This window comes from Rhamphochromis longiceps, linkage group LG12 (assembly GCF_057381845.1).
Source record: "Rhamphochromis longiceps isolate RC_006_pf linkage group LG12, R_longiceps_female_GT1.1, whole genome shotgun sequence".
Lineage (NCBI taxonomy): Eukaryota > Metazoa > Chordata > Actinopteri > Cichliformes > Cichlidae > Rhamphochromis > Rhamphochromis longiceps.
Genome location: NC_140568.1, coordinates 26,394,286 through 26,421,736, shown reverse-complemented (window position 1 = coordinate 26,421,736; position 27,451 = coordinate 26,394,286). Strand labels below are relative to the sequence as shown.

The window sequence follows — 27,451 nt, the reverse complement described above, 5'->3', positions numbered from 1 at the left end:
GCTCCTGCGAGAAGGATACTCTGATATTCTGCTCTCCCTCAAAGAATCCAGGACTTTAAGAAAAATATAAAACATGCCAAAAGAATACAAGAATGAATATCAGCCTCTTCTAGCTAAAGCAACCAAAGATAGAAGGCGGCCAAAGGTAAGTGGATTGTAATGGATTAAGGGTTTTGAAAAATAAAAGTACGTTTGGCAGCATGGTGGGACGCAGCTTTCTGTCCAAGATGATATTGAAACACTTTTGTTTGTGGGTCTGTTTTTCTGTTTGCAGCTTCCAAACAAATCACTTCTGCTGGCTGTGTGTGCTGCTGGCATCGGGGGGACCTTTCAGTATGGATATAATATATCTGTCATCAATGCGCCCACAGCGGTAATAATTCTGCTGCCTCTCACTGGACTTTTTCCATAACTATTGATCTAAATGATCAAAACACGGTCTGAGGGCAAACTTAGTAACACGTGGACTACAGTCACTGTTTTTGTTATTCTGATATTAGAGAACACGCACACACAAACACACAACACATAATTTGTTCTAACAAGCACAGGCGGTCTAATGATCGCCAAGTACAGTGATGTTATTCAGTGACAAAAAAGTAGACTGATAATAAGAGTAGTGGCAGTATTTAGACATTGCTTTGCACTCGTGTTGATAAAAAACAGTGTTTGTGTTCAATTTTCTTCTTTTCTCTCCAGTATGTGCAAGATTTCATCAACCAAACCTGGAACGAGCGTTACCAAACTCAAATATCAGATGATGGTCTCACCCTCCTCTGGTCCACTATCGTGTCCATATTCACTTTAGGAGGACTTATAGGGGCACTGATTGGTGGAACATTGTCTGTGAGGGTCGGAAGGTATGGACATGTTTTTTTTTTGTTTTTTTTTAATGAAAAATTGTCTTCTCTTTTATAAATAATGGGATTCATTTTTTTCTTTCCAGAAAAGGGACACTGCTGACCAATAACATATTTGCACTCCTGGCTGCTTTGCTGATGGGTCTGAGTTATCCTACAGGGTTATTTGAATTACTCATCATCGGACGTTTCATCTCTGGATTAAATGCAGGTGAGTACATCAGGAACACTTAAATGTTTTGTTTCTAAATCTTGGAGAAACACAGATACATGAATTAGATGTCCAGTTAATAATGGCTAATAATGATGCTGCATGAAAACCTTCTGAAATGTCTTTTAAATATTTTTATAGGCATTGCCATTTGTGTTCAACCTCTATATTTGGGAGAAATAGCTCCGACTTCACTGCGTGGTGCTATGGGAATGGGAACCTCAATTTTCATTACTGGGGGGATCTTTACCGGACAAGTGATTGGCCTCAGGTGATGAATAAACACATTAAGAAGAAGAACTTTTCACACAGTTCCAATGCTACATCCCTTCAAAGAAAATATCAAGCTGAAGTCCTTGTACAATTATACAGAGAGCTCCTGGGGAAAGAGGAGTACTGGCCCATCCTGCTCTCCACCACCTGTATCCCAGCTTTTCTGCAGCTCCTGATCCTGCCCTGGTTCCCTGAGAGCCCACGCTATCTGCTCATCGACAAAGGGGATGAAGAGGGTTGTAAGAAAGGTAAAACAGCTGCACCGTTCCTTCCATTTCAGATCGCTGGGAATTGTGTTCTTCCAGGAAAGATGACTTAGTGCATGTGACAGCGTAAATAATAAAATGTATAAAGACTACCCTTTGGCAGAAATAACCAGAGGCAGAGACATTTATCTTTTCATTTCAAGCATGTGATGAATTTCTGGAAACCTTCTGACAGGACACCCCCCCAAACAGCAAACAGCCACCGCAGATTAGTCAGATATGAAGGAAGTGCAATAACTTGAAGTCCTGTGTGTCTTATGTGTCTGCAGCCCTGAAGCAGCTGCACGGTATAGCTGATTGTGACAGTGAAAAAGAGGATATTGAGAAGGAGAGGAATAGCTTATCAGGTTTACAGGCCAAGAAACCCTGGGAGCTCTTTGCTGATCGCTCTTTACGCTGGCAAGTTCTAACCATCATGGTGCTCAACGCTGCACAACAGCTGAACGGCATCAATGCTGTACGTACGACCACTTTAAAAAGTTCACACAAAGATAAAAAAAGGAGTTTCCAAAGAACTGAAAGTTATGGTTTTGTGTTTGTTTCTTTATTTGTTTTCTACACTCCCTGTAGATTTACTTCTACGCAGGTTACGTGTTCAAACAGTCTGGTATTCCCAGTGATAAGATACCATACGCCACTGTCGGCACTGGTGCCTGTGAATGCATCACCGCTTTAACATGTGTAAGTATGAGTTTCTCGTCATGTATTTTCAAGTATTGTTTTTAGTATTTGGATGAAAATCCACTGCAACTGCTTGAAGTTTAGAACCCACAGACATCACCAGATCTCCTCCCTTGAGATGTTCCCCTGGCTTTTACAGCATCCATCTTCAGTCGCTGCTAGTTTGTGGGTCTTCATTCAGTTTTTTATTTAAGAACTAAAAAATCATGCTCTGGTGGATTGAAATCAGGTGACTGGCTTGGTCATTGAAGGATATCCCATTTATTTGCCTCAGACAAACTCTTTGCAGTATGCTTTGGATCATTATCCATTTTAATAGAAATTATAGCTGTGCAAACTTCTGATGTCTTTGTGCTACTTCTATCAGCAGTCACATAATCAGTAAACATTATAATGCTGTTCAGCCATGCATGCCTATGCATTAGGCCTCCACCATGTCTGACAGATAGCATTTCATGCTTCAGATCACGAGCAGATTTTCTCCTTCGCCATGCTTTTCTCTTCCAATCAGTTGGGCTTCTGTGTTTCATCTACCCAAAGAATCTATTTCAGTACTGTACATGTCGAATCTTCTTCTTGTTCTTGAGTGTAACCAGTGGTTTGAGCCTCGTTGTCAGCCTTCTGTCACGGTATGACATGGCACACCGTGGAAGGAGTGGGGAAGGGAGGACCCAGGCGCGGAGCTCAAAGTTCAAGCAGTGCGTTTATTTACAGAGTGGAACAAAAACAACAATAAATCCCCGTGTTCTCCCAGACTCCCGTGTCGTGTCTCTGCGTGAATAGTTCGTGTCTCTGTGCTCTCCGCTCCCGTGTCAGCACCCCCCGGTGCTCGCTGCTCTTCGTGCCTTCCACGCTCCTCCTGCGGGAAACAATAGACGCAGCCGTCAGGACACAAATAACCGCGGGCATACACTTACACACATTAACTCAATTCAATGGGACGACTAACGTGGAGTCTCAAGGAAATGATCCCCCGTCGGTGGGAGCTCCAACTCTCTCCTAAGTAGCTCCCCCGACGAGGCCTGATCAGCAGCAGGTGTGTGACTTCGGGTGTGGCCAGTCCTTCCGCAGGGCCACACCCCTCAGGCCTGCAGGTGGCTGAGCTCCATCCTCCAAGCATACCCGCAGACACACACACACACACACACACACACACACACACACACACACACACACACACACACACACACACTCACATCTACAAGCATGGAGAAGAGCAGCAGCAACACCAAAATACATATAATAATAATCATATAATTCATAACTGCTCAGGGATCCTGGGTTGCTCAGACCCAGGACCCTGACACCTTCTGTATTTCCATTCATAAAGACATCTCTTTATTGTAGACCTTCACTAGTTTTTTTATATTTACACAGATATGTTCTAAAAACCCAATAAACTCAATAGATTTAAGTGTAGATGAATGTATTTTGGGATCATTTTTTACCTAACTCTGACTTCAAAAAAAATTCCAGTCCCTTTACACTGAGGGTGCCAAACATAAGGCCTGGGGGCCAGAATTGGCCCAATAGATAAACAATTAAATAACAAGAAAGTTCCTGTTTTTTCACTACCTACTATAGAAATGCCCGCAAAAATGAAAACTAGATATGTTTTAATTACATGACATGAACCACCAGAGCTTTTTTTTGTAATTTTACACATTTATTGTGTAGTTTTACTGCTCTGACCCATTTAAGATCAAAGTGAGCTGTATGCATCATCCCTGCCCTACACAGTTATTGTGTGTTAATCTGAGTGTATTCACCTTATAAGTATGACTCAAAGCATAAGCTGACTTGTAGTCCTTTTTATGAGATCTCTGCTTCCAGTTTAACTCAGGATATACAAATATCATAAAACTCTAATGTGACATTTTTTTTCTACGAATTTCTTTGTCATTGCTATTGCTTGGGGTGCTTGTGGTGGTCTGTGAAGTGAAATTTACTCTTATAAAACTTCTTCTTGTTTACAGACAAGTTTTCTTTATAGACTAAATGTATGCCTCACTTATTCATAATGCATGATGACGTCAGAGGTTAGAAGATACAGATCTTACACTTTTTAAGCCCAAAGCCTTTAAAAGTAACATTTGCTTTTCCTGGGGTGAAGGACTGCTTACCCATTACTGGACTAATATGTGACAAAGAATCCAACTGGTAAACCCAAAACAATGTGTGTAATGGTCCGAATATTAATATACTTTTACAATTATTTTTACTGAGTCAGATTATGAATACAAGGGAGTTTTAGACTATAAGATTTCATGCAAGCCCACTCAGGACTATCATTTGTTAAAAAATAAGTCACAATAGACCTCAGCTTTGCAGTGCAATAACTTCGGCTTACTCTACCGAGGAGGCAGGATCTCCTGAAGCAAGCTGAGTTTTGCCAGGTGAGACAGCACATCTGAAGTGAACTATCTTCTCCCGGGTGTCATGTGTCTCATGTGACCAAGTCCAGCTCCTGACACTGTTCAGAGTTTATGTGTGAAATGGCTTTAGTTGTGCATACTTGTATTTATAATCTATCTTAACTGGAAAATACATTGAACTTTAGTTTCAAATTTTTCTTTTTGTTTCAGCAAACACAGAAATAATGATCCTCTATGACACTTACAGCAATCTTAAAATCACAAGATGAGACCTTTCAAATATCGCTTCCAAGCGATGAACTGTCAGAGGCGGTCAGATTATAAAAAAGAAACCATCAGGAAGAAAAATAGAAAAGAATTTCAAGACGTTTGTGTAAGATGGCTGGAAATAGAACATGAAATGGATCAGAGTAATCCTCAAAAGAGATGTTTGCCTGGAGTCTTTCTGGTCTTGTGACATGCTGTGTGTCTCACAGGGTATGCTCATTGACCGTCTGGGAAGGAAAGTACTCATCATGGGAGGATACACACTGATGGCTATCTGCTGCGTTTTATTCACGCTGACCCTAACTTTTCAGGTAATTATCGTCAGGCCAAGAAATCTTTTTAAAAAGAGATATTTAAGGGTTTAAGCCCTGTGTGGTGTTCATGCTTTCGTTACCCTGGTTGCATCACATATGGAGGTGTTTCAGTCCTTGGACAAGTAAACTATGCAATTTAACCATTTTTGGCATCCATATTTCTCCCTGTGTTGGCCGCTGGTAAGCTTATTTTGGAGATGACTAAAGGTCAGCCTCGTGCTTACTGTCAGACTCTGTCAGGTGAGCACTGTCAGAGTGCTCACCTGACAGCGAGTGACCTGCGTGCTAAAGGCTAGAGTTATCACTGCAGAGTTTGAGTCTGTCCCGTCGTTCCTTCCTGTCTGCACCATCACATCTGATAAAACTCAACTGTTTCTCTGCATCATCTTCCAAAACTGACTCATCTAAAAGTGCTAAGCAGAGAATGAGTTCATGACCAATACGCAGCCACACAGGTCAAGCTATTTGTATTTGTTGTGCCCCACCCTCGATATGCAGCCTGGGATGGAGCGTGAGAAACTACATTGTGGTTCCCACAACCCAGAGGTTAAAATGTGCAGGAAAAGCAGGAGCACAAACGCATACACACTAAAAACACACCTGAACACACATGCTTAATATGAATGTGCAGGGTTGCTCTATGAAGTTTTATTGTATGCATTCTTTGCAGAAAATGAGCCAAAGGCAAAAAGTCTGAAGAAACAATCAAAATTACATATTTTTTCTTTTGGTAAATACTGAAAACGGGTCCAACAGACCTGAACGCCACACAGAGGTTAAGGCATGTCCCTACCTGTGTTATAACGTTTCTTTTGCACAACTTCCTTGTTTTCAGGAGGCGAGCCCAGTTGTTCCATACCTCAGCATGGTCTGTGTTTTTGCTTTCATCTTAAGTTTTGGCTTAGGACCAGGTAAAAATGTTCTTTCTTTCACCGAAGCATGTGCATCATCAGCTGCGTCTGCACATCAGCTGTAACAGGGATTTCTTCTGTGTCTTCCCCCATGAAGGTGGCGTGACTAACATCTTAACAACTGAGCTGTTCACGCAAAACTCGCGCCCTGCAGCGTACATGCTTGCAGGGTCAGTGAACTGGTCCAGTTTCTTCTTCATTGGCCTGGTCTTCCCCTTCATTGTGGTAGGTGTTCAAATGGTTGAGGATCTATGATCATTTTGGAATATTTTCTCACCATTTCTTGCATTTAAAATGAACATTTAAACCTCGATGTTGTACTTGGATATGTTTCACTCACTTGTTTTATTTTTTACAGCTCGGACTGAAGCAGTACTGTTTCCTGGTGTTCTTGGTTATCTGCTGCTTGGTGATAATATATATCTTCCTTGTTGTCCCTGAAACCAAGAACAAAACCTTTCTGGAAATCCAGAACGAGTTCCAGTCTTCCAAAAAGAGGCAGATCGGCTGTTCGGACGGAGCAGGGACAATACTGTTGTCAACTTCAATATGAAATGTGCCTCGTTAAACAGGGTTATTTAATCAGTGATTCTTTATGTCACACAATATTTATCACACAAATCTGAAATATTTATAGCGAACACATGAGATAACTTCCTGAGACCCAGGTTCATGTTTGGGATGCAATTTGTAATTTTGCCTTGTTATTTTTGATTAGTTGGACATAAACTAAGTTTTCTCTTTGAGCAGGGAGTTGTTACTTTATTACAAAGCTGTTACATACTTTTTTTTTATCAAGTCCTAATATTGGAATAATCAGGTCATTTTACAGCACAATACAATAAAGTCAACACAGCTTAACAACGTATAAAACACAGCTGAGCAGAATGAAGAATAAGGTGCAGAACAGCAAAATGAAATACGCAAATTGATGATGCAGGGTCTCAGGTTAACATTCTCACCAGCCACTTTGTTAGCTACACCCACTACCTCTAATCAGCCAATCATGTAACAGCAACTCATTTAAACGTGCAGACATGATCAAGATGACCTGCTGAAGTTCAATCTGAGCATCAGAATGAACATTTAAGTGACTTTGAAAGTGGCAAAAAATTGGTGCTAGACAAGCTGGTCAGAATATTTTACAAACTGCTGATCTACTGGGATTGTCTCAAACAACCATCTCTTCACAGAGAATGGTCTGAAAAAACTTCTGATGCCAGAGGTCAAAAGAGAATGGGCAGACTGCTTTGAGCCGATAGGAAGGAAACAGTAACTTAAATAACCAGTCGTTACAACAAGGCACAGAAAAGGATGACATGTTGAACGATTACACCCAGAAAACCACACCAGGTACCACTACTGTCAGCTGACAACGGGAACCTGATGCCACAAATTCATATGGCTCACCAAAATTGGACAACAGAAGAATGGAAAAATGTTCTCTGGTCTGAAGAGTCTGAGTTTCTGTGGCAATATTCAGACGGTAGGATTAGAATTTTAAGGGTTATATTAAGGCTGGTGGCGATGTGGGGATATTTTCTTGGCACACATTGTTTAAACCGCACAGCCTACCTGACAGCTGTTGCTGACCATTTCCTTCCTTTCGTGACCACAGTGTATCCATCTGCTAAAGGTGGTTCTGCCCAGTGGAATCAAAGTGTACCTAAAAGTTTCTGGTGGGTGTATGTTGCTTAATAATGAATTGTGCTGTAAACTATAGTTCCTTTTTAGATCTTCTAGGCAGTTGTGATTGTGTCTCTTTAGCCCAACTAATACTGAAGAAGTAATCTTTATATATAATATGTTGGTATAATAAAGGCTGGTTTGTGTAACTTTTAAGGCCAGGTCTCCCTTGTAAAAGAGACCTTTAATTTCAATGGGAATAACCTGGTTAAATAAAGATTAAAATAAAAAATAAAAGGTGCTCCTCTGAGAATTTTCAATAAAGACCAGTTTAAATAAAAACGTTTCATCATTTGTGAACTTTGCTTGGCATTTCAGCTGCTTAATATTTCAGTTTCCAATCTTTCAGCATGACATTTGATCAGGAGAACAAAGAGTTCACTCTACAGTTTGTCATGCATCACATGAATAAAAAAAGTATTAGAGTGAAAAAGAGTGAAAAAGTATTAGAAGTATTAATATTTGTTTATAGTATTACTCAGAGAGAAAATATATTGAATATATAAAAAAAGAAATATGTATAAGAAGAGATTCCGTCATTGATTAGTGAGTTACATGGTTGTTAGTTACAGCAAGTTACATGGTTGCTTAGTAATGGTACCTACCACATAAACCAATGACACTGCTTAAAGTGGTATAATTCTGTATCATTGAGGAGAAGGATAATTAAATTCAAATGTGGTCAGATGTACAGGGAAATGGCAATGGCTTGCTTTTTAACCACAGTTATGTCACTGAGTACTCATGTTAGTTCTGATTCCCATTCCTACAGATACCTTAAACCCAGAACCAAGAACAACAGCTCCTTTTCCTTTTTCTTTGTTCCAGCTGTCATAACATCTTCATTAAAAGTGTAAAATTAAAATATAATCAAAGCTTATAATGTAAAAAAAAACACCTGAAAAAACCACTGAGTTTCTTGAAGTTGAAGGAAATATAATGTGTGTGAAGAGCATGAAAATTCAGCCCCAAAGATCCAACCAGCTCCAGCTGCTTAGCAATCCAACTAACTCCTGATTTAGATGATACGCTTCGCTTAGCAGAAAAATGTAGGCAGCCAAGTTTTTTTTCTTTTGTTTTAAACAATAAGCTACTGATTTTAAACAGCAAGTCGTCATCTCAGCAGGAAGCAAAGACCATACACAGCCAGATTAACCTGCAAGGCATGTGTAAGCTGCAGGCCCTGGTTGAACCTCCCTTCTTTCTGTTCTCCACACACTCTCCACCCTGCCGCCTTTAAGCCAGCTTCAAATACAGTTAATAGACTGTGTTTGGAGCTTAAGGTAGTTTTTCTAGCTGCAGGTGTTAGGTATTTTAGTACCATGGTAGCATTTACTGGATATTGTTTTATAGTGACATTATGCAGGAAAACTCTGTCATTCAATAAGGCCCCTTTGTTTTAGTTATTTTTCTCTTTGACCCAAGAATTGATGTGTGAGAATCACAGGCTGGTACAAGGTTGAAATACCACAGAGATCACTCCCTCAGCTACATTAGTTTCTTAATCTTTTAGACGCCTGTTGAAGGCCAAATGGTTTGTTTCAGATTTCACTAATGAAAGAACTCTTCGTTTTGTGCCTTGAAAATATGTCGCTGAGATAATCACAATTGTAGCTGAACTAATAAACTACACAAAGGATGCTTCTTCACCCAAGGGCAGGAAGACGCTCCCTTATCTTGGTCTGTACTGGTTTAAACTGATAATCTGCTGTCTCATGAATTTTACCCTCTATATAAACTGTTGTACTTGTGAATAAAGTTGAGTCAATTTGGGAAGACAACCTGAAGCAGTCTCTGTTTTCTTGTTCTCCCAAGCTGCTCCCGAGCTCGTACTAACACGCTGAATGGCATGCTTGAATATTGCTTGAGAATATATTTGACTGTGTTACAGACTAAGGGACATTCTCTGCTGATAGGTGAAGGGACATTCTCTGCTGATAGGTGAAGGTACATTCTCTGCTGATAGACGTCCACGCCTCGAAGGAAGTCGATCCACGGATTAGGCCTTGGAAACCGTTTCCTTCAGCAGGAACACCACAGTTGGGCTGCAGTATGCATGACTGCAACTCACAGTACAATGTAAGAAAAAGCAACATACAACATAAAGAAATGGTTTGCAAGCTTCATAACATCAAGAAACACAACGAAGACTTGCAAGTAAGGCTTGATGAAGCTCTGGAAAAAAATAAAGAGATCCTCCAAGAGAGAGAACAGCAGGACATCGAGCCAAGAGACATGCAGTGCAAACTCCAAGGCATGGAAGAAAAATACAGAGCGCTGCATGTAAAGCATAATAAAAAAAAAACTGCACAAAAATCAACAGTTGCTCCAAGAGAAGAAGCAACTGGACATAAAACAGAAAGAAATGGACTCCAAGCTTGAAGACATGGAAGAAAAATGCAGAGTGCTGCAAATAAGGCTCGATAAAACACTGCAGATAAGTAAAGCGTTTGTTCAAGAGAAAGAACAGCAGGACATAAAAGAGGAAGAAATGCAATGCAAACTTGAAGACATGGAGGAAAAATACAAAATGCTCCAAATAACTCTGAATGAAACACTGCTCCAAAATCAAGAGTTGCTTCAAGAGAAGGAGCAACAGGACATACAAGAGAAAGAAGAAAAACTTATTCTCCAGAGGAAAAATCAAAAACTCCAAGAATTTTATAATGAAATAAAGTACCAAATAACTGAACTGGAAGCCGAAAAGAAAAAAATGGAAAAACAATGCTCAGCGATGCATAGTAGTATCAATGAAAGGTTTTGCAAAAGCAACAACAACAGAAAACACATGAAGACCTGCAGTGTACACTTCAAGAAAGCCAGCGCCACACCTTTCAGTCACAATTAATTCGTTTTCCAGATGTTAACTTGTCATATTTTAGTAATACTTGAACAGCTGTTATAGTTACATGTTTTCATATCATATATAACATCAGTTTTTTTAATGTGTTTTTGATATGATTATTAGAACACCCAGTTAAATATTGTTTGATTATATACGCAGTAACCATTCCCGACCACAGGGTGGCGTTTATTCACTGATACGGTTACTATCGGCCGAAGAAGAAGAAGCCCCTCCCACTCAAGATGGCGAGCTAGAGGTTCTTGTCCACGCTGTTTTTGTTGACAAGTTATATAAAGCCGTTTTACGCGTTAACAGTGGAATTACACCTTCTGTCGTGATGTCGAGACTCATCGTTAAAAACCTCCCTAATGGGGTAAGTAAACAGCCCGCTCGCATGTGAACACAAAGCGAGAGCAGCCTTTAATTTGAGCCCAGCTAAATTTCACTGTTCTCTGTGCAGATGAAGGAGGACAGATTCAGGTCGATGTTTGCTGCCTTTGGCACTTTGACAGACTGCTCGCTGAAATTTACCAAAGACGGCAAGTTCCGTAAGTTCGGCTTTGTGGGTTTTAAATCCGAAGAGGATGCAAACAAGGCCCTGAAGCATTTCAATAAGAGCTTCGTGGACACATCCAGAGTGACGGTATGGCCTCAGCCGCACACAGTCTGTGCCTCGAGAGGGAACACGCGCATGCTTGATGGTTTACCTGTCCTTTATTCTAGGTGGAGATGTGTAAAGCGTTTGGAGACCCCAGTAAGGCAAGAGCCTGGAGTAAACACACTCAGAGCTCAGGGCAGGGCAAACCCTCTGCTCCGGCCGACACTGATGGCAAAAAGGTAGGAAACACCTGTGGACGGGAAATAACAGTATTTGTAAACTGACACTCTGTAATTACAGAGGTCGTACTTGTATATAAAACTTACCATATATCTTTATAATTCATTCTTCCCTCTGTATATCATAATTTTTTGCTGCCTTACCAGAGAATAATATAAGTATGATTTCATAGAATTTGTGTTTTTAATACAATTGTGTGTGTGTGTGTGTGTGTGTGTGTGTGTGTGTGTGTGTGTGTGTTTGAATTTTAGAAGAAGAAGCAGAAAAAGGAATCCAGCAGTATTCTGGGAGATGTAAGTAAATTATAAACTTTAAAATTTATCTGCTCTTAAATTGAGATGTTGGTCGGGAGATGGGTGCAAGCTTTGGGAAAAATGCTCAGACCTGCCCATCTGGCACCAACAGCCATGTCATGTTCAAAATCACTTAAATCACCGTTCCTCTTTATTAAGATGCTCAGTCTGACGTTCAGCAGGTTATGGTTAAGATTACCAGTACACTGACCAGTGCCTCACTGATTTGCTGATTAGATATGTGGGTAAATTAGCAGTTGAACAGGTGTACCCAATGAAGTGGCCTGTGAGAGTACAATTTTTAAAAAAATTTTTTTTGCCTAACTCATCAGTTTTTGTATGATGTAACACTTAATATTTGGACATCGGCTCATATCTCATTTCAGCTGGAAGAGGAAGCAGAATTTAAGGAGTTTCTGTCAGTGCATCAGAATCGAAGCCAAGCTCCGACCTGGGCAAACGACACTGCACAGGAAGCACCCGATCCCGACAAGAAGAAGAAGACGACTCAAAGCAAGAAGAAACCTGCTTCAGATGATTACCTCAACTTTGACTCAGACCAGTCAGAAGAAGACAAAGAGGATGAGGAAGAAGAAAATGATGAGAGTGAGGATGAAGGTTGGTAGTGGTTGTGTTTTAATTTTGGGGTTACATCAACATCAAATACTGAAATTTATATCAGATAAATATTGTTCTAAAGTACACACAGAAAATCAGATTAAACTATATTAGAAAATATTCATCCAGGTTCAGTGAATTATTGTTAATTGTTTGCTATGCTGTTGATTCCAGATGCCACTAAAGAAGCACTGAAGTCTGGCTTATCAGATATGGACTACCTGCGGTCAAAGGTGGCACAAACAGCAGACACGGAGGAGGAGGAAGAAGAGGATGATGATGGTCCTTTACAGCACACAGACAGTGACTACGAGAGTGGAGACAGGGAAAACATCTCAAAGGTCAAGTCTTCAGTGACCTCTGAGGAAAAGGACCAGAGTAAAGTGAAGAAACCTGCCAAGCAGGAGGTGACTCCTCTGTCAGAAGCTGTTTTAAATTTTTACATTCTGTCATTGTTACTAGTTTGTAGTGATTCACACCAACCCCTGTGTATTTACTACAGACGGAGGCAACAACAGAGTTCACAGTGAAGCTGAGAGGAGTCCCGTTCAATGTTAAAGAGGTGAGCGAACAAGAAACTTCTCAGTGTCGGCACTGAAATGTTCACTGTATCACTCTGAATCTGTGACGCTAACATTGTTTCCTGTAACACCACTAGAAACAAATTAGAGAATTTATGACTCCACTGAAGCCTGCAGCAGTCCGGATTGGGAAGAACGAAAGCGGAAATAGAACAGGTGTGATAGTAAAAGTATTTAAAGTTTCTCATTTTGCAGCAGTCACCCACATATGCTGTATTCAGTGGCTTGAGAAAATATAATTGCCCACTTCATGATTTCTTTTTTTTTTTTTTTTTTTTGTATATTTGTCACATTTGCATGTTTCAAATCATCAAATTCATTTTAATATTAGCTAAAGAGAATCCAAATAAATACAAAATGCCGTTTTTAAATAATGATTTAATTTTTTTTAAGGGAAAGAGCCCATACAAACCTTCCTGGTCCTAAGTGAAATTTTTATTCTCCCCTTCTTAAACCATGAATTATTCACCTTTTTTTAAAAAGCTGATAGCAGTCACACACAGACCTGATTACTGAATCTAAAGAAAGAGATTAAAAAACACAGACATCAATCAGTCTGCAAGTTACCAAGCCATTTCTAATACTGTGGGACTCCAGTGAAACCCAGTGAGAGCCATTATCCTCAAATGGAGAAAACATGCAACAGTGAGAAACTTCCTGGGAGTGGCCAGCCTTCCTAAATGACTTCCAAGAGCACATTGATTGGTCATCCAGGAGGTCACAAAAGAGCCTAGAACAACATCTACAGAACTGCAGGCCTGACTTGTCTCAGTTAAGGTCAAAGTTCATGATTCAACACTAAGAAAATGGCATACATAGTAGAGTCCAAGGAGAAAACCACTGCTGACCAAAAAGAACCCAAAGGCTCGTCTGACATCTGCCAAAATATTTCTTGATGATCCCCAAGACCTTTGGGAACATATTCTGTGACAACACAAAAGCTGAACTTTGTGGAAGGTTTGAGTCTCGTTACATCTAACATAAAACTAACACAGCATTCTATAAAGAGAACATCATACCAATGATCAAACACGGTGGTGGTAGTGTGATGGTCTAGAGCGTCTTTGCTGCTTCAGGACAACCTGCTGTAGTTGATAGAGCCATGAATTCTCCACTCTGAAAATCCTAAGGGAGAACTTCTGGCCAACAGTTCATGCCCTGAAGCTCCAGTGGACTTGGGTTATGCAGCAGGACAATGATCCAAAACACACTGGTCTACCTCTAAATGGCTCAAAAAAAAAGTGTGACTGAGTTTGAGTGATATGAGAGACTTGTGTCAGATATCACAAATGGCTAATTGCAGTTCTTGCTGCCAATGGTGGCACAAACGGTTATTGGGTTTGGGGGACATTCAGGTAGGTTTGAATAACCTTTTCCCACTTTTGTGTGTTTGCTTGTCTTTCTGCAAAATTTTACATATTTTGATGATCTCGAGTGTGACAAATATGCAAAAACAATAATTCAGGATGAGGGCAATTACTTTTTCACAGCACTACAGGTCTGTATGAACTGTATACAGGCAGATGCATCTTAACAGTGTGCTGTTGTTTTTTAGGTTACGTATACGTGGACTTGCACTCTGAGGAAGAGGTGGAAAAGGCCTTGAAGAAAAACAAGGATTATATAGGTGAAATTATTAGGACTTATTTCTGTTCATAGTATTTGGCTGTGTTACTATGAATGAGATGTTACAGGGTGTAAAAACTCTGCACAAAATATGAGCGAAAACATTTGAAGCCACCATTCAGTTGGGGAAACAAAGACATTTATAGATGTATTTCTCATTCTCTACTAGCTGATGAAGCCTAGACTTTGTCCTTGTGTTTTCAGGAGGGCGTTACATTGAAGTGTTTCGCGTGGATGCTTTAGCGGGAAAGAACATAAGAGATGGAAAAGAGAAAGAAACTGACAGAAACTTTAGCAGGAAGCTCAAGGAGGACGAGGAGGAGGAAGATGTTTCAGAGTCGGGCCGACTCTTCATCAGAAACCTTCCTTACACCTGCACAGAGGAGGACATCAAAGATCTGTTTAGCAAACACGGTGAGTTACATTGATTACACGTCTGTAGAAAGAAATGCGCTCTTGTCCCAAGTGTTTCATGGTTATAAAATCTCTGCAGGTCCTTTATCTGATGTGCTGTTCCCAATTGACACGCTAACCAAGAGACCTAAAGGGTTTGCCTTTGTAACCTACATGATACCAGAGAACGCCGTGACAGCGCTCGCTCAGCTGGACGGACACATTTTTCAGGTGTTTTTGTCAGAACTTCTTCATCACTCTACACCTCATGGCTGGATTCAAAGTGCAGTTCATTAAATTCAGCTGTTTGAAAACTTTCTTACACCTCTAGGGCAGGATGCTTCACCTGCTTCCCTCCACTGTGAAGAAAGAAAAGAGTGACTCTGATGCTGGCGGTCCTGGCTCCTCATCTTACAAACGGCAAAAAGATGCTAAAACTAAAGCTTTAAGTTCCAGGTAATCGGGATCAAAGTGACCGTCTGTTTCTCTGTTTTTCATGCTGATATTTTTTTAAGCTTACACTTGAATTCTCGGTTTCTTTCTAGTTCACACAACTGGAACACCTTGTTTCTGGGTACAAGTGCAGTGGCAGATGCTATTGCTGAAAAATACAACACCACCAAAAGCCAAGTCCTGGACCACGTGAGTGACTTTACATCTAGTTCACCTGCATTTACGCTCCTGTCTGCCTCTTTTCCTCCTCCTTTTTTTTTTTTTTTTACTTGAACAATTTATTACAATTTTTAACAAATTATAAAAATATAATACAAGAGAAGAAATAATAATAATATATAAGGGAAAAGGGAGTTCAGCACAACTAATTATTAAATGCCTCTTTCAACCTTATATTACATTAACTTGGTAAAAGTTATTTAAACTGCAGACGGCCACCTAATAAATGGGTCCCATTTAAGAATGTGTTCATGAATTTTTATTAGTCTCACAGGCAGCCAGCTGTGTCATCATTGTTATCCATTCTCTATAAGGAGGTAGCAAGAGTCAGAAAATCCATCTTTCTTTAAAGGAACAGAAGCCAGAGTCTTGAAATTCAGTTGCTGAACCTAAGATAAACAGTTTTACAGAGATTTGAAATATTTTCTCTTAGAGAAAAGGTTAACCTCTTGAATATTATTCCATCAAACTTTGAGTCCTGCAGAAGTTCAATGTACATGGAGAATTAAAGACCCTTGTAACCCCACCCCTGCAGGAAAAGCTAGCTGGCAGTAGATTTCACAGACAAGACACAGACAAGACCACTCGGTTGAGCAAAGGGTCTCACTTTTTTTTAGTAGCTGTTAGATTGAACTACCTGTTGGGTAGGTAAGAGTACATCCAAACCATTTAGACAGACCACTTTTTACCTCCAGAATTGACTGTATGGTTATTTATAAATATCTGTTAATTGACTAAAACTTTGAAAAATGTTTGACTGGATACCAAATACGTGAAAAACAGAAGTAATTCCAGCTCTCTGACATATACCTGGTTAACTGATTTGTTTATGATTAGTTTATTATTCCATAGAGATTTCATAAGGATTTGAAAAAGTCCCAACAACCTGCTCTGTGTAATGTATAGCATACTGACCTAGTGTTGGTGATAATAGGATCTTCTTTTTGATATTATGGATTTGTCCCACACAGTCTATACCGCAGCAATAGCCCACTGCTCAGGTCAGTTTCTCGCTGAAACCAATTTGGTTTATTATGACTGTTATAGTTTGGTAACCACATTTTCAAATGCTTTAGGCTAATGGCACAGTAATAACATCATCTCAATCCAAAAAAAAAATCCTCTTTTTACAGACTTGTGTTTTTCATTTCCTCTTTATTTATTTATTGCATGTATCTATGGTCCTTGCTCTCCCCTGCAGGAGTCAAAGGGAAGTGTTGCAGTGAGGATGGCTTTGGGGGAAACACAAATTGTCCAGGAGACGCGGCAGTTTCTGCTGGATAACAGTGTCAGCCTGGATTCCTTCAGTCAGGTATGCTTGATGTACTTCTCAGTGCTCTTGATCCAAATGCGTGAATGAAAATTTGAATGAAAAGTCCACGGCTTGCGTCCCTTCGTCTACAGGCGGCAGCAGCAAGGAGCAACACAGTGATCCTGGTGAAGAACCTTCCAGCTGGAGTGCAGGCGTCAGAGCTTGAGGAGCTCTTCTCACCTTATGGTTCTTTGGGCCGTGTGCTGCTGCCACCTTCAGGACTCACTGCAATCGTTGAGTTTCTGGAGTCGACTGAAGCGAAACGAGCCTTCACAAGAATGGCTTACAGTAAGGTGTGTGCAACCTTTCACCTGCATATAGTATGTTTTGACTGCTGGATACTGAAGACTTCTTATTGGATCAAATTCATTCCTAATCCAGTTCCATCATGTCCCGCTGTATTTGGAGTGGGCGCCTGTCGGGGTGTTTGTAGCCAAACCAGAACCAGGTAAACTCTCTCAAAACACAGCCGGGCAGTCTCTTTAAGAGAGAGCAGTATTTTCCAGACTTGAAGGGTATGATATGTATAATCAGAATCCACCATTGCTCTGTTTAACTAAGTATTAGAGAAGAAGGCAGCCGAGAAAGAGGAGAAGAAGATAGAAAATGAGGAAGAAGATGATGAAGAGGAGGAGGAGGAAGCTCTTCCAGGTTCTACGCTTTTCATTAAGAATCTTAATTTCAACACGACAGAGGAGAAACTATTGGAGGTGGGTACATTAATAAATACTATTATTATTAACTGTTTAATCACTGGCTGATGGTCATGGTTTTTATTTGTTCATTTCAGACATTCTGCAAATGTGGCAAAGTCAAATCCTGCACGATATCCAAGAAAAAAGATAAAACAGGTACCGAGAAGGGTTTCAAATATTTCCTTTCAGAACAAGTGCCGGCATGTGCTTATTAACTGATAATACAAATGGAGTGCTCACTATTCAACCACAAATTATGTTTTGGTTAAGAAAAGTATTTTTGTAGACTCAGTGGTAAGTTATGCTGCTGTAAGATTGTTCAGCATAACCACTTTGTTGATGGGTCAGTGATGGTCTGGTGAGGCAGATCCATGGAGGGAGGCACAGATCACTGCCATAGGTAACATTATGAAATGCTTGGACCTGCTGTCAGACCCTACACCGGTGCAGGGGGTCCTGGGTTCCTCCTGGTGCACGATAATGACCAACCTCATGTGGCAATAGTATGCAGGCAGTTCCTAGAGAATGAAGGAATTGATATCATTGATGGCCCCCATGCTTGCCTGAATTAAATCCAATAGAAAACCTCTGGGACACTTTTCAGTCCATCTGAAGATGACAGGTTGCACCTTGGACTTTCCAGGAGCTCAGTGATGCCCTGGTCCAGATCTGGGAGGACGAGACTTCAGAACCATCTGAAGTTTAATCACAGACAAGCACGCTGTTAATATTGTGCTAAACATCTGCTTTTCTCTGCGTAATCACTGTTCTCATGCTTATTGTTCTGTCTTCTAGGCAAACTGTTGTCAATGGGTTACGGTTTTGTCCAGTATCAGACGGCAGAAGCAGCTCAGAAGGCCCTGAGGCAGCTACAGGTACCATCCACACCTCCTCAGCAACACTCTCGCAGCTTTTCTCCACAAGCAGGTTTTTGGCTAATGTCTTCTCTCTCCTTAAACCCTCCTTCAGCACTGTAAGGTGGATGATCACCAGTTAGAGCTGAAGGTTTCAGAGAGAGCCACAAGGTCAGATGTGAATCAGAAAGGTTTTCTTTTTCCCCACTTATGTCTATTTACTTACAAGAATATGCTCCTAAACATTTCAGCTGACATGTTTATGGTTAGAATTTGTGGTAGCATGAAGACATCGCTCGTCTTGTCACCACTCATTCATTTTTTTCCCATGTGCAGGACAGCTGTGGTGACACGGAAGAAGAAACAAGCTGACAAGAAGCAGACGGGATCCAAGATCCTTGTGCGCAATGTTCCTTTCCAAGCATCTGTCAGGGAAATCAGGGAGCTTTTCTGGTAACACGTACACAGCTATCGTTTTTTATTATTATTTACGCTGTTGGAAGAGCTAAATTAATACTCACATTTCCTCCTTGTATTTCATCTTCTCAGTACATTTGGGGAGCTAAAGACTGTCCGTCTTCCAAAGAAAGCGGCTGGTTCAGGAAGTCATCGAGGTTTTGGCTTTGTTGATTTCCTCACCAAACAAGATGCTAAGGTTTGTGAGTGATTCATGAAACGAAGAAAATATACATTTCATCAGCTACTCAGAATATTATAGCATGTAGATTTGTAGGCCTCATCATTTGGCTACATGTCGGTCTGTGGGTGTCTCCATCGCCAAATGTATTTTATTATTTAACATTGAAGGGCAACAATAGAGGAAATGATCCAAGGTCTGTGACATACAGTACTTTCAACAGCATATAAAGAACTTTTTTTAAAATACTCAAGGTGGGATATTTTAATGTGCTTTAAAAATATTAAAATAGATTTTTGTGTTACAGATTTTCTGCTAATAGGAAGTTTAGAAACAATTTCAAGCCGGAAGCTGACATATCCAAGAGAGATAATATAATTTCAATTTCAAAAATCTAATTTGATGATCACAGTTTGAACAAATTTAATCAAAAGAAGTAATCGAACGAGTGTTTTGAGAAGAGCAGCCATCTGAATATTAGCACATACCGTGCTTTCAACCATTTTCACCAACATTCAGGGATAAGCATGTATTTAACTAATTTCTGGTTTTCATTACCAATTATTGGCCTTAAAACTGATCTTGTAGCATATTGTTAAAAAGGAGATCCAGCCAACATTTTTAAGCATCAGTCTTAGCTCAAGTGACTCAAATTAGTAAAGTGTGGCAATATTTATTTTAGAGGGATTTTGGCTGTCACACTGATTAGCAGTTGTGTTCCTCTCTTTCTATGTAGAAAGCGTTTGCGGCGCTATGCCACAGCACCCATCTGTACGGGAGACGTCTTGTGCTGGAGTGGGCTGACGCAGAGGAAACTGTGGAGGCATTGAGGCGAAAAACAGCTGAACATTTTCATGGTAAATCCACCAAATCCTTGTTAACAGGACACAATTAAATAAAAAGTAGGTTTGCCATTTATTCTTTTTTTTTTTTTTTTTTTTTTTTTTTATTCCTCCTCAGTCACTGCCAAAAAGCAGCGAAAAGCGGAAGTTATGGAAGGAATTTTGGAGACAATGGAAACTGAAGGTGGTGTGGAAGACTGACATCTGCAGCCTCCACACAAATCCTGACCCCAACGCTCTGTGTAAAATGGACTGAATAAAACATGGACCCGAATATCTGCAGAAGTTTATAATGAATTTAAAAGCAGGTCCAGTTTTCTATGGATTAACTAGTATTTTGTACAGAATGAAATGTCCAAGAGATCTGATGTACCTGACGACTGGTTTTTATATATGTATAAAAGCTGCGTACATGTTACTTTTTGTCTCATGTCTCGTTTGTGACAGTGACTGAACTACTGATGAACTTACGATGCGGGATGTCGGGCGGCGTCTTTTATTTTGAAAGTCCCGGCGGTAGTCAGGTGACTTGGCCCATCGAAGTCACATGATTTGTTCATGTAAACATGGCGTGCAGGCGGAACGGAGCTGACCGTGTTAGAAGTTTTACAGAGGTTTTAGATCTTTTAAAGATGTTTTTGCTTTTGTTTTGTATGTTTACGGCCGTTCGAGCAGAAATACGAACGGCTGTGATCGACAAGCAAACCGGACAGCTGTCTGTCATAGAGGGATATCAGGAGGATTTTGTGGCTTGGGCGAATTTCACTGATGATATTGAAACGTCAGGGTGAGTGTTTAGAGGCTGTTCTTGGTCTAAAATGTAAACTATTTGCCTCTAAAGGCTCGGTTTGTCTGTGCGGTTTGTGCTTGAAATAGGTCGTTGGTGAATGGTCAAGCTGGGTCAGTGCTGCAGTTTCTTACAGAAAGTAAGAAAAGCGTGTTGCAGCGTTGACTCCTGATATTGTTTCAATTATTAGGTTAATCGTTTAATGCAAGGGTGAAGAGCTCAAGGTCCGGTGTCCTGCATGTTTTAGATATCACCTTGGGTCAGCACGCCTGAAGTAAATGATTAGTGCATTACCAGGCCTCTGGAGAACCTCAAGACATGTTGAGTAGGTCATTTAGCCATTTAAATCATCGGTGTTGGCTAAAGGACACGTCTAAAACCTGCAGGACACGGCCCTTGAGGCCTGGAGTTCCCCACCACTTGTTTAGTGTATAATTTGCAGTTCCACACACAGTGTTTTACTAGTTTTACAGCCAAACCGATCCAGATTCTCTCAGACTAGTTCAAGAATTTAAGAAAAAATGAGAAATTATACATATTAAAATATCTGAGTTCATAAAGAACGTAAACAATCATCCCCTATGAAGCTGTAACAGAATGGTGTTCGGCAGTGTCAATGGTCTAAATTGTTTTCCTTGTTTTTTCGTAAATGTTGACTTGTTGAGCAACATTTAATCCTTGTGGTTTTGTTTTGAGGAACCCAAATTAGCAGAAGTGGCACACATGACACACTGAGAAATCTTCTGGAGGTCTTTAAAAGTTTTTCTTTGGACATTGGCTGGGTTTTTGTTTGTTCTGTTTGGGAGGGGAGATAATATTTTGTATCTTTAGGCACTTTGTTACTAGCAGCCTGTTACAAGAACACATCCTTTGCACCCATTTCTTTAGTTGCAAAAACAAAAAAAATAGAAAAGATAATACAGCATCCATAGTGTGTGGCCTGTGGAAACTATGAAAAGTGAGGAAACTGGCAGGTCATAAAGAAATCTGTCTTCTCTGTAAAGAAAAGGGTGAGCCACTGAGGTCCCCAGATTACACAAGAAGTGGACTGAAGATCAGTGACAACAGGTCTGATGGAGTGATAAATTTAATTTTGAAACTTCTGGTTCAAATAGCACCATGTATGGAGGAGGTCAGGCAAGAGGTAGAACCAGTATCTACATCCTTCTGTAAAACATGGTGGACGCCCTGTTGTTTTGTTTTTTTTTGGAGCTGCGTTTTAGCCAGTGGTGCTGGAGATCTTGTTAAAATTGATCAATCGGAATCAGAATATTTTATTAATCCCAGAGTGGTCACAGTTGCTCCAAGACAGTAAGAACAGTAATCAACTAAATGAAATAATATAATAGATTAAATAACAATAACATGAATAATAATGATAATAGTAATAATACATATAAATGCAATCTCTTACAAAGTTGCAAAATATAACAAAATAGCTCTGTATGTAGAACAGTGCATTCACATTTTAATCCACCGTATAATAGTATCTGAAAAGCATGTGATTGACAGCTGCTTCATTTTTCAGCTTGACAATGATCCCAAACACACTGCCAATGCCATAAAGTCATACCTGGATAGAAAAACACTCAGTATTGAAGTATTAATAGTATTAAGCCTGGAGAACTATTCCTGAACCTACTTAAAGAAATTACACGAAAGTTAGTTTAAGAAAGTTCAGACTGTGCTGGCAAATTAAGATGGTCATACCAAAACTTGACTTTCAGTCTGATTAGATTTACACAGACTTTGCTTTTGACTTGTATTCATAACCTTGCTTGCACATAATTCAGTAGAGCACTGCACCACCTATTTTCCTAGCAAAATGTAAACAAATGGGGGGTGGCTCAAGGTTTTTGCACAGTGCTGTAAACTTCATAAATCTATTTTTTTTTCTTCTGGAGATCGTTTTACATTTTTATGCTCCCTCTTTCAGCTGGTCTTTCTTGGAGGTGACTAGCAGCAGTCGGTACAACGACAGCATCCAGGCTTACGCTGCAGGTGCAGTTGAGGCTGCAGCAACGTCTCCGGTCAGTCTAACCCTCATTTGGTCAGACGTTAAAATATTTTTGGTTTAATTATTATAATGACTAGGTATGCTGGTGTTTTTTAGCTGATCTATAAACACTGGATGAACACTCTAATGGGTTACTGCGAACCCTTGATGTATGAATCTGCCTACTGCGAGCGCCTTAAGTCTTTCATCATAACCAACATGCAGTGGATTCAGGACCAAATAGAGAATAATCCAAACTCACCCTACTGGTACCAGGTACAATGAGCAGGACTGAAAAAAATCCCTTACATGACAAGCTTTTTTAAAGGCCAGAAATCAGACTTTGTGCTATCTGTTTCTTCATCAGGTGCGTCTGACATTGCTGCAGCTCAAAGGTTTGGAGGACAGCTACAATGATCAGCTGTCTTTGCCAATAGGGTCATTCTCTCTCAACCCATTTGGCTTCCTGTAAGTAGTTATCTCCTTTTCTGAATCATTCAAACATGTTTTACCCTCTTTTGCTGAGATTTTAAACTTTCACTTGCTGTTGCCCAAACAGACTTTTCCAAATGGGCGGAGACCTTGAGGACCTGGAATCGGCTCTGAATAAATCCAGTCAAACCCGACCCATTGGCTCTGGCTCCTGCTCTGCACTGATTAAGCTTCTGCCTAACAATAAGGAACTGCTGGTGTCACATGACACCTGGAACACCTACCAGGCCATGCTGCGCATAATGAAGAAATACATTTTTGCCTTTAAAGTTTCTCCTCTAGGTAATTAATTGACGCAAGTGTGCCTCCTGATTGGTGATGAGATTCATTGGGATTGATCAGGAGAGACGAGATTAGAAATGAGCACATCAGAGGGACAGATCAGGTTGAGTGACAACAAAGTTAGAGAGGCAAAGGTTAGATGATTTGGACATTGATTTTTCCAGTTTAGCTGTTGCTGTTTCTAGATACCTGCTCACTCTACTTTTCAGATTTACAATACAAAAACAATGGTCCCAATTTTTTTATATAATGGCAAAACAATTAGATATGTCCTTAAATGCTTGACTTTTGAATTCTTTAATGCACGTTTAAAACCCCAAAAGTACCCTAGCACCATTTTTGATGTAATTATTTTAGGGACTAGTTGATAGTGTGACTTCAGCACGTGCTCTCATGTTTTTCAGACAACTATGTTCTTCCTGGAAGAACTCAGGCATTCTCATCCTACCCTGGATCCATCTTCTCTGGGGATGACTTTTACATCCTAAGCAGCGGCTTGGTAAGATCTCTTTATACTTGACATTATATAACAGAATATGATTTTTTTTTTTTTTTTAAAGGGAAAGCTGAGATTATCTTACTGCTTTTATTTTTTTTCTTTCTTTTTCTGTCTGTAGGTTACTTTGGAAACCACCATTGGCAACAGCAACCCTGCTCTCTGGAAATATGTTCAGCCCACTGGAACAGTCATGGAGTGGCTGAGAAACATTGTTGCAAATCGGCTCGCTGCTACTGGCAAGGACTGGGCAGAAATCTTCACGAAGTACAACAGTGGAACGTGAGTTAGTTTTAATCATCAAATAGAAACTGTTTGATCTGCTGACAAGGCTCCAGACTGTTCTGCTTTTTAGCTTGTGTTGATAATCCTCACTGAAGACCAGATTATGTAACATTTTGTTTTGTCCGTGTTGTGCGTATTAGTGAAAAGAAGGCCACTTTTAACTTTGCTTTGCAGTTACAACAACCAGTGGATGATTGTCAACTACATCCTCTTCACTCCAGGGAAGACTGACATCACAGAAGGGCTCTTTGTCGTGCTGGAGCAGATTCCGTAAGTCACAGCACCCGAACTTGGATCAAAATAGATCATTTATTCAGTGTTTCTATTGACAATATATAACCCTATCAGATCTGACCTTAAAACAAGCATTTTATTTTTTCCAATGCTGCAGAGGACTCGCCATTTACGCTGATAAAACTCAGGAACTGCTGAAGAAAGGATACTGGGCTAGTTACAACATACCGTAAGTATTTGGTGTGCAAACATTAAGGTAAATGTTAATCTGTACTTTAGATTATGCATGTGTCTTTTCTTTTGTCCATACTTCCAAATTCTTTCTGAAGGTACTATGTGGAAATATTTAATAAGAGTGGCTGCAATGAGTTGGTTGAGAAGTTTGGCCCGTGGTTCTCTCTGGACCAGAATCCTCGGGCTCAGATTTTCCAGAGAAACCAGACAGATGTTACAGATGTGGACTCGATGGTCCGCCTGATGAGGTACGGTCTGTGTGTAGCAGATTTGTATTCCCAAAACAAACAATCTCTGATAGATGTTGTAGTTAGGGAGAAAAAGGTCTCTTAATTCATGAGATACACTGTTCCTCCTCAGGTATAATAACTTTAAGGAAGATCCACTCTCAAAGTGTGACGGCTGTGATCCACCTGAGAACGGAGAGAATGCGATCTCAGCGCGGTCAGACCTGAACCCAGCTAATGGAACATATCCATTTGGCGCCTTAAAGCAGAGACCACACGGAGGAACAGACATGAAGGTTTTCATTTTCACATCTCCCTTTGCCCTAACCCTTTTACCCATCATGCACCCTGAAGATTTTTTTTTTGGTTTGCCGTAAGTAAAAATGAGTTTAAAAGAGATGTCCACTGAGTTTGAGCCATTGTGTGTGATTCTTTGCAGCTGACCTCCTACGAGATGTTTCGAGAGTACGGCATGGTGGCAGTGAGTGGTCCAACCTGGGACCAAGTGCCACCCTTCCAGTGGAGCGCTTCCCCCTACAAAGACCTGCTACACATGGGTCAGCCTGATGTATGGCGTTTCAAGCCTATAAAAGTCACCTGGACTCCTTAACTGGCATCAGTAGTTCCAGCTCTATGATGTTTGACAAAGGGAAATGGCATCACTGCTTCTCACAAAAATCTTTAAGTGGTACAGAGATTAATAATGTACCTCTATTTGAATAAGAAGACAGAAAATTAGATTTATTTTTTTTTGCATTTCTCTTTCTCATGCAAAATATGTGAAAATCATTATAATAAACCCAATAAATATGCACCTTTCTGTGGAGAAATCACCAAGTATTATTACTTACTTTTATGCTGATGAACATTTTCTGTAACACTTGTTGCAAATGTTTTAATCCTGGGATAAATCATTTTTGAGTTATTCAGTATTTTCTGAAGTTTAGATTTTTTTGTAAATAACTTTTTAAATAAACAACAGAGCGATCACTTCTTTTTAAAAGGCGTGTGTGTGTGTGTGTGCGCGCGTGCGTGCGCGTGCGTGCGTGCGCGTGCGTGCGTGTGTGATAAAACAGGAAAAAATGGTCAAAGTGAATCAGGAGCTCAAAGTAAAGCTTGATGAAGCTCTGGAAAAAATAGACCCTTCAAGAGAAAGAACAGCAGGACACAGACCTGAGAGACATGCAGTGCAAACTCCAAGGCATGGAGGAAAAATACCGAGCGCTGGATGTAAAGCATAATAAAACACTGCACAAAAATCAACAGTTTCTTCAAGAGAACAAGCAGCATGACACAAAACAGAAAGAAATGGACTCCAAGCTTAAAGACATGGAGGGAAAAGGCAGTGTGCTGCAAATAAGGCTCGATAAAACACTGCAGAGAAATAAAGAGTTTGTTCACGAGAAAGAACAGCAGGACATAAAAGAGGAAGAAATGGTATGCAAGCTTGAAGACATGGAGGAAAAATACAAAATGCTCCAAATAACTCTTAATGAAACACTGCTCCAAAATCAGCAGTTGCTTCAAGAGAAGGAGCAACAGGACATACAACAGTTCACCCAATGCTTTTACTCACTGTATCCGCAAAGTGGCTGGTTATGAATACTCAATAACACTTCAATGAGTTACCACTATGTCAGTAGCTGGTTCTCTGACCCAGCACTTCGAGTTTATTCCTCTATTTCTTTTCTTAGGTATATTGAAGGTATGTTAAGTTCTTGTTGTGGCTGTTATTAGTTTGGATCTGAGTTTCCTTGTATATTGTTATTCATTGTTTATGGTTAAGTCCATCTAGTTATATTCTTTTGATTATTTAGATTCCTTTGTGTCATCACCTCTGTTAAGTCTCCCTTGTTGGTTAGTGTGTCTAATCTGTCTTGTTTCATGTCTGTGTGGTTCATGTTGTCAAGTTGTGTCATGTCTGCGTCCTGTCATGTTTCCTGTTTATTTTGAAAGTCTTGTTTCCATATTCTATGTGCTTAGTTTAGACTTCCCTGTGGCATCAATATGTTCATCTAGTTGGCTGTTTCCTCACATGTTTTTACTTCCCTGATCACCTCCTGTGTGATCCACTAATACTAATCAATTTCATGTAAGACAGAGTATCATTATAGTAGTGTTTAAAATTAGGCTTTTGGCTAATGTATTTGCATTTGTGGAAATAAAATTTAGCTAAGGTAACTAACAAGTTTATTATAAAGTATACATCTTTTTTGCCGTCAAAAGAAACAAAATACAACATTTTCCAATTTCAGAGTAAAGTCCTTGTAGAGCTGTCCAGTAATGAATTTACTGAAGTCTTTCCAAGACGTTCTAGCATGTGAACAGATCCAGAAGAGGTGCTGCACAGTCTCAGGTTGACTTCCAC

The 27,451-nt window shown here is 40.1% G+C and overlaps 3 protein-coding genes across 4 annotated transcripts; all 3 read left to right on the top strand.

Annotated features, from left to right (window-relative positions):
• slc2a11b (solute carrier family 2 member 11b) lies at positions 1-8,108 on the top strand. Its single transcript, XM_085425433.1, has 12 exons — positions 1-145; positions 275-373; positions 700-860; positions 947-1,071; positions 1,213-1,342; positions 1,444-1,592; positions 1,880-2,067; positions 2,181-2,291; positions 5,143-5,244; positions 6,083-6,158; positions 6,256-6,383; positions 6,517-8,108. Exons 1-12 carry the CDS (start codon positions 74-76, stop codon positions 6,709-6,711), a joined length of 1,536 nt encoding a protein of 511 aa, XP_085281559.1. The 5' UTR covers positions 1-73; the 3' UTR covers positions 6,712-8,108.
• A 2,819-nt stretch (positions 8,109-10,927) lies between these two features.
• On the top strand, positions 10,928-20,468 carry rbm19 (RNA binding motif protein 19). Of its 2 annotated transcripts, none has more exons than XM_085425431.1 (24): positions 10,928-11,062; positions 11,150-11,332; positions 11,413-11,526; positions 11,782-11,820; positions 12,207-12,438; positions 12,613-12,845; positions 12,941-13,000; positions 13,097-13,175; positions 14,575-14,646; positions 14,850-15,059; positions 15,139-15,269; positions 15,370-15,494; positions 15,584-15,680; positions 16,912-17,022; positions 17,115-17,315; positions 17,404-17,470; positions 17,584-17,732; positions 17,813-17,873; positions 18,513-18,592; positions 18,687-18,742; positions 18,908-19,024; positions 19,121-19,226; positions 19,945-20,065; positions 20,169-20,468. In XM_085425431.1, exons 1-24 carry the CDS (start codon positions 11,027-11,029, stop codon positions 20,249-20,251), a joined length of 2,763 nt encoding a protein of 920 aa, XP_085281557.1. In that variant the 5' UTR covers positions 10,928-11,026; the 3' UTR covers positions 20,252-20,468. The 2 variants fall into 2 exon arrangements, with proteins under 2 accessions (XP_085281557.1, XP_085281556.1); XM_085425430.1 differs by having other exon boundaries at positions 11,779-11,820.
• Positions 20,469-20,592: 124 nt separating this feature from the next.
• plbd2 (phospholipase B domain containing 2) lies at positions 20,593-25,903 on the top strand. The gene is made up of 12 exons (XM_085425432.1): positions 20,593-20,837; positions 22,774-22,867; positions 22,951-23,109; positions 23,201-23,301; positions 23,393-23,607; positions 24,012-24,106; positions 24,225-24,385; positions 24,563-24,658; positions 24,780-24,851; positions 24,952-25,104; positions 25,217-25,379; positions 25,523-25,903. The coding sequence occupies exons 1-12, from the start codon at positions 20,617-20,619 to the stop codon at positions 25,691-25,693; spliced, it is 1,701 nt and encodes a 566-aa protein (XP_085281558.1). The 5' UTR covers positions 20,593-20,616; the 3' UTR covers positions 25,694-25,903.
• Positions 25,904-27,451: the final 1,548 nt, after the last annotated feature.

What these genes read in the sequence shown, in the direction of transcription:
- plbd2 (XM_085425432.1), top strand. Translation starts at nt 20,617, where the DNA reads ATGGCGTGCAGGCGGAACGGAGCTGACCGTGTTAGAAGTTTTACAGAG. An exon ending in AGGCTGCAGCAACGTCTCCG is followed by an intron (nt 22,868 to 22,950) that starts GTCAGTCTAACC and finishes GGTGTTTTTTAG; the next exon opens with CTGATCTATAAACACTGGAT. An exon ending in ACTCACCCTACTGGTACCAG is followed by an intron (nt 23,110 to 23,200) that starts GTACAATGAGCA and finishes TTTCTTCATCAG; the next exon opens with GTGCGTCTGACATTGCTGCA.
- slc2a11b (XM_085425433.1), top strand. Translation starts at nt 74, where the DNA reads ATGCCAAAAGAATACAAGAATGAATATCAGCCTCTTCTAGCTAAAGCA. An exon ending in TCATCAATGCGCCCACAGCG is followed by an intron (nt 374 to 699) that starts GTAATAATTCTG and finishes TTTTCTCTCCAG; the next exon opens with TATGTGCAAGATTTCATCAA. An exon ending in TTGTCTGTGAGGGTCGGAAG is followed by an intron (nt 861 to 946) that starts GTATGGACATGT and finishes TTTTCTTTCCAG; the next exon opens with AAAAGGGACACTGCTGACCA.
- rbm19 (XM_085425430.1), top strand. Translation starts at nt 11,027, where the DNA reads ATGTCGAGACTCATCGTTAAAAACCTCCCTAATGGG. An exon ending in TTAAAAACCTCCCTAATGGG is followed by an intron (nt 11,063 to 11,149) that starts GTAAGTAAACAG and finishes TTCTCTGTGCAG; the next exon opens with ATGAAGGAGGACAGATTCAG. An exon ending in GCCTGGATTCCTTCAGTCAG is followed by an intron (nt 17,023 to 17,114) that starts GTATGCTTGATG and finishes CTTCGTCTACAG; the next exon opens with GCGGCAGCAGCAAGGAGCAA.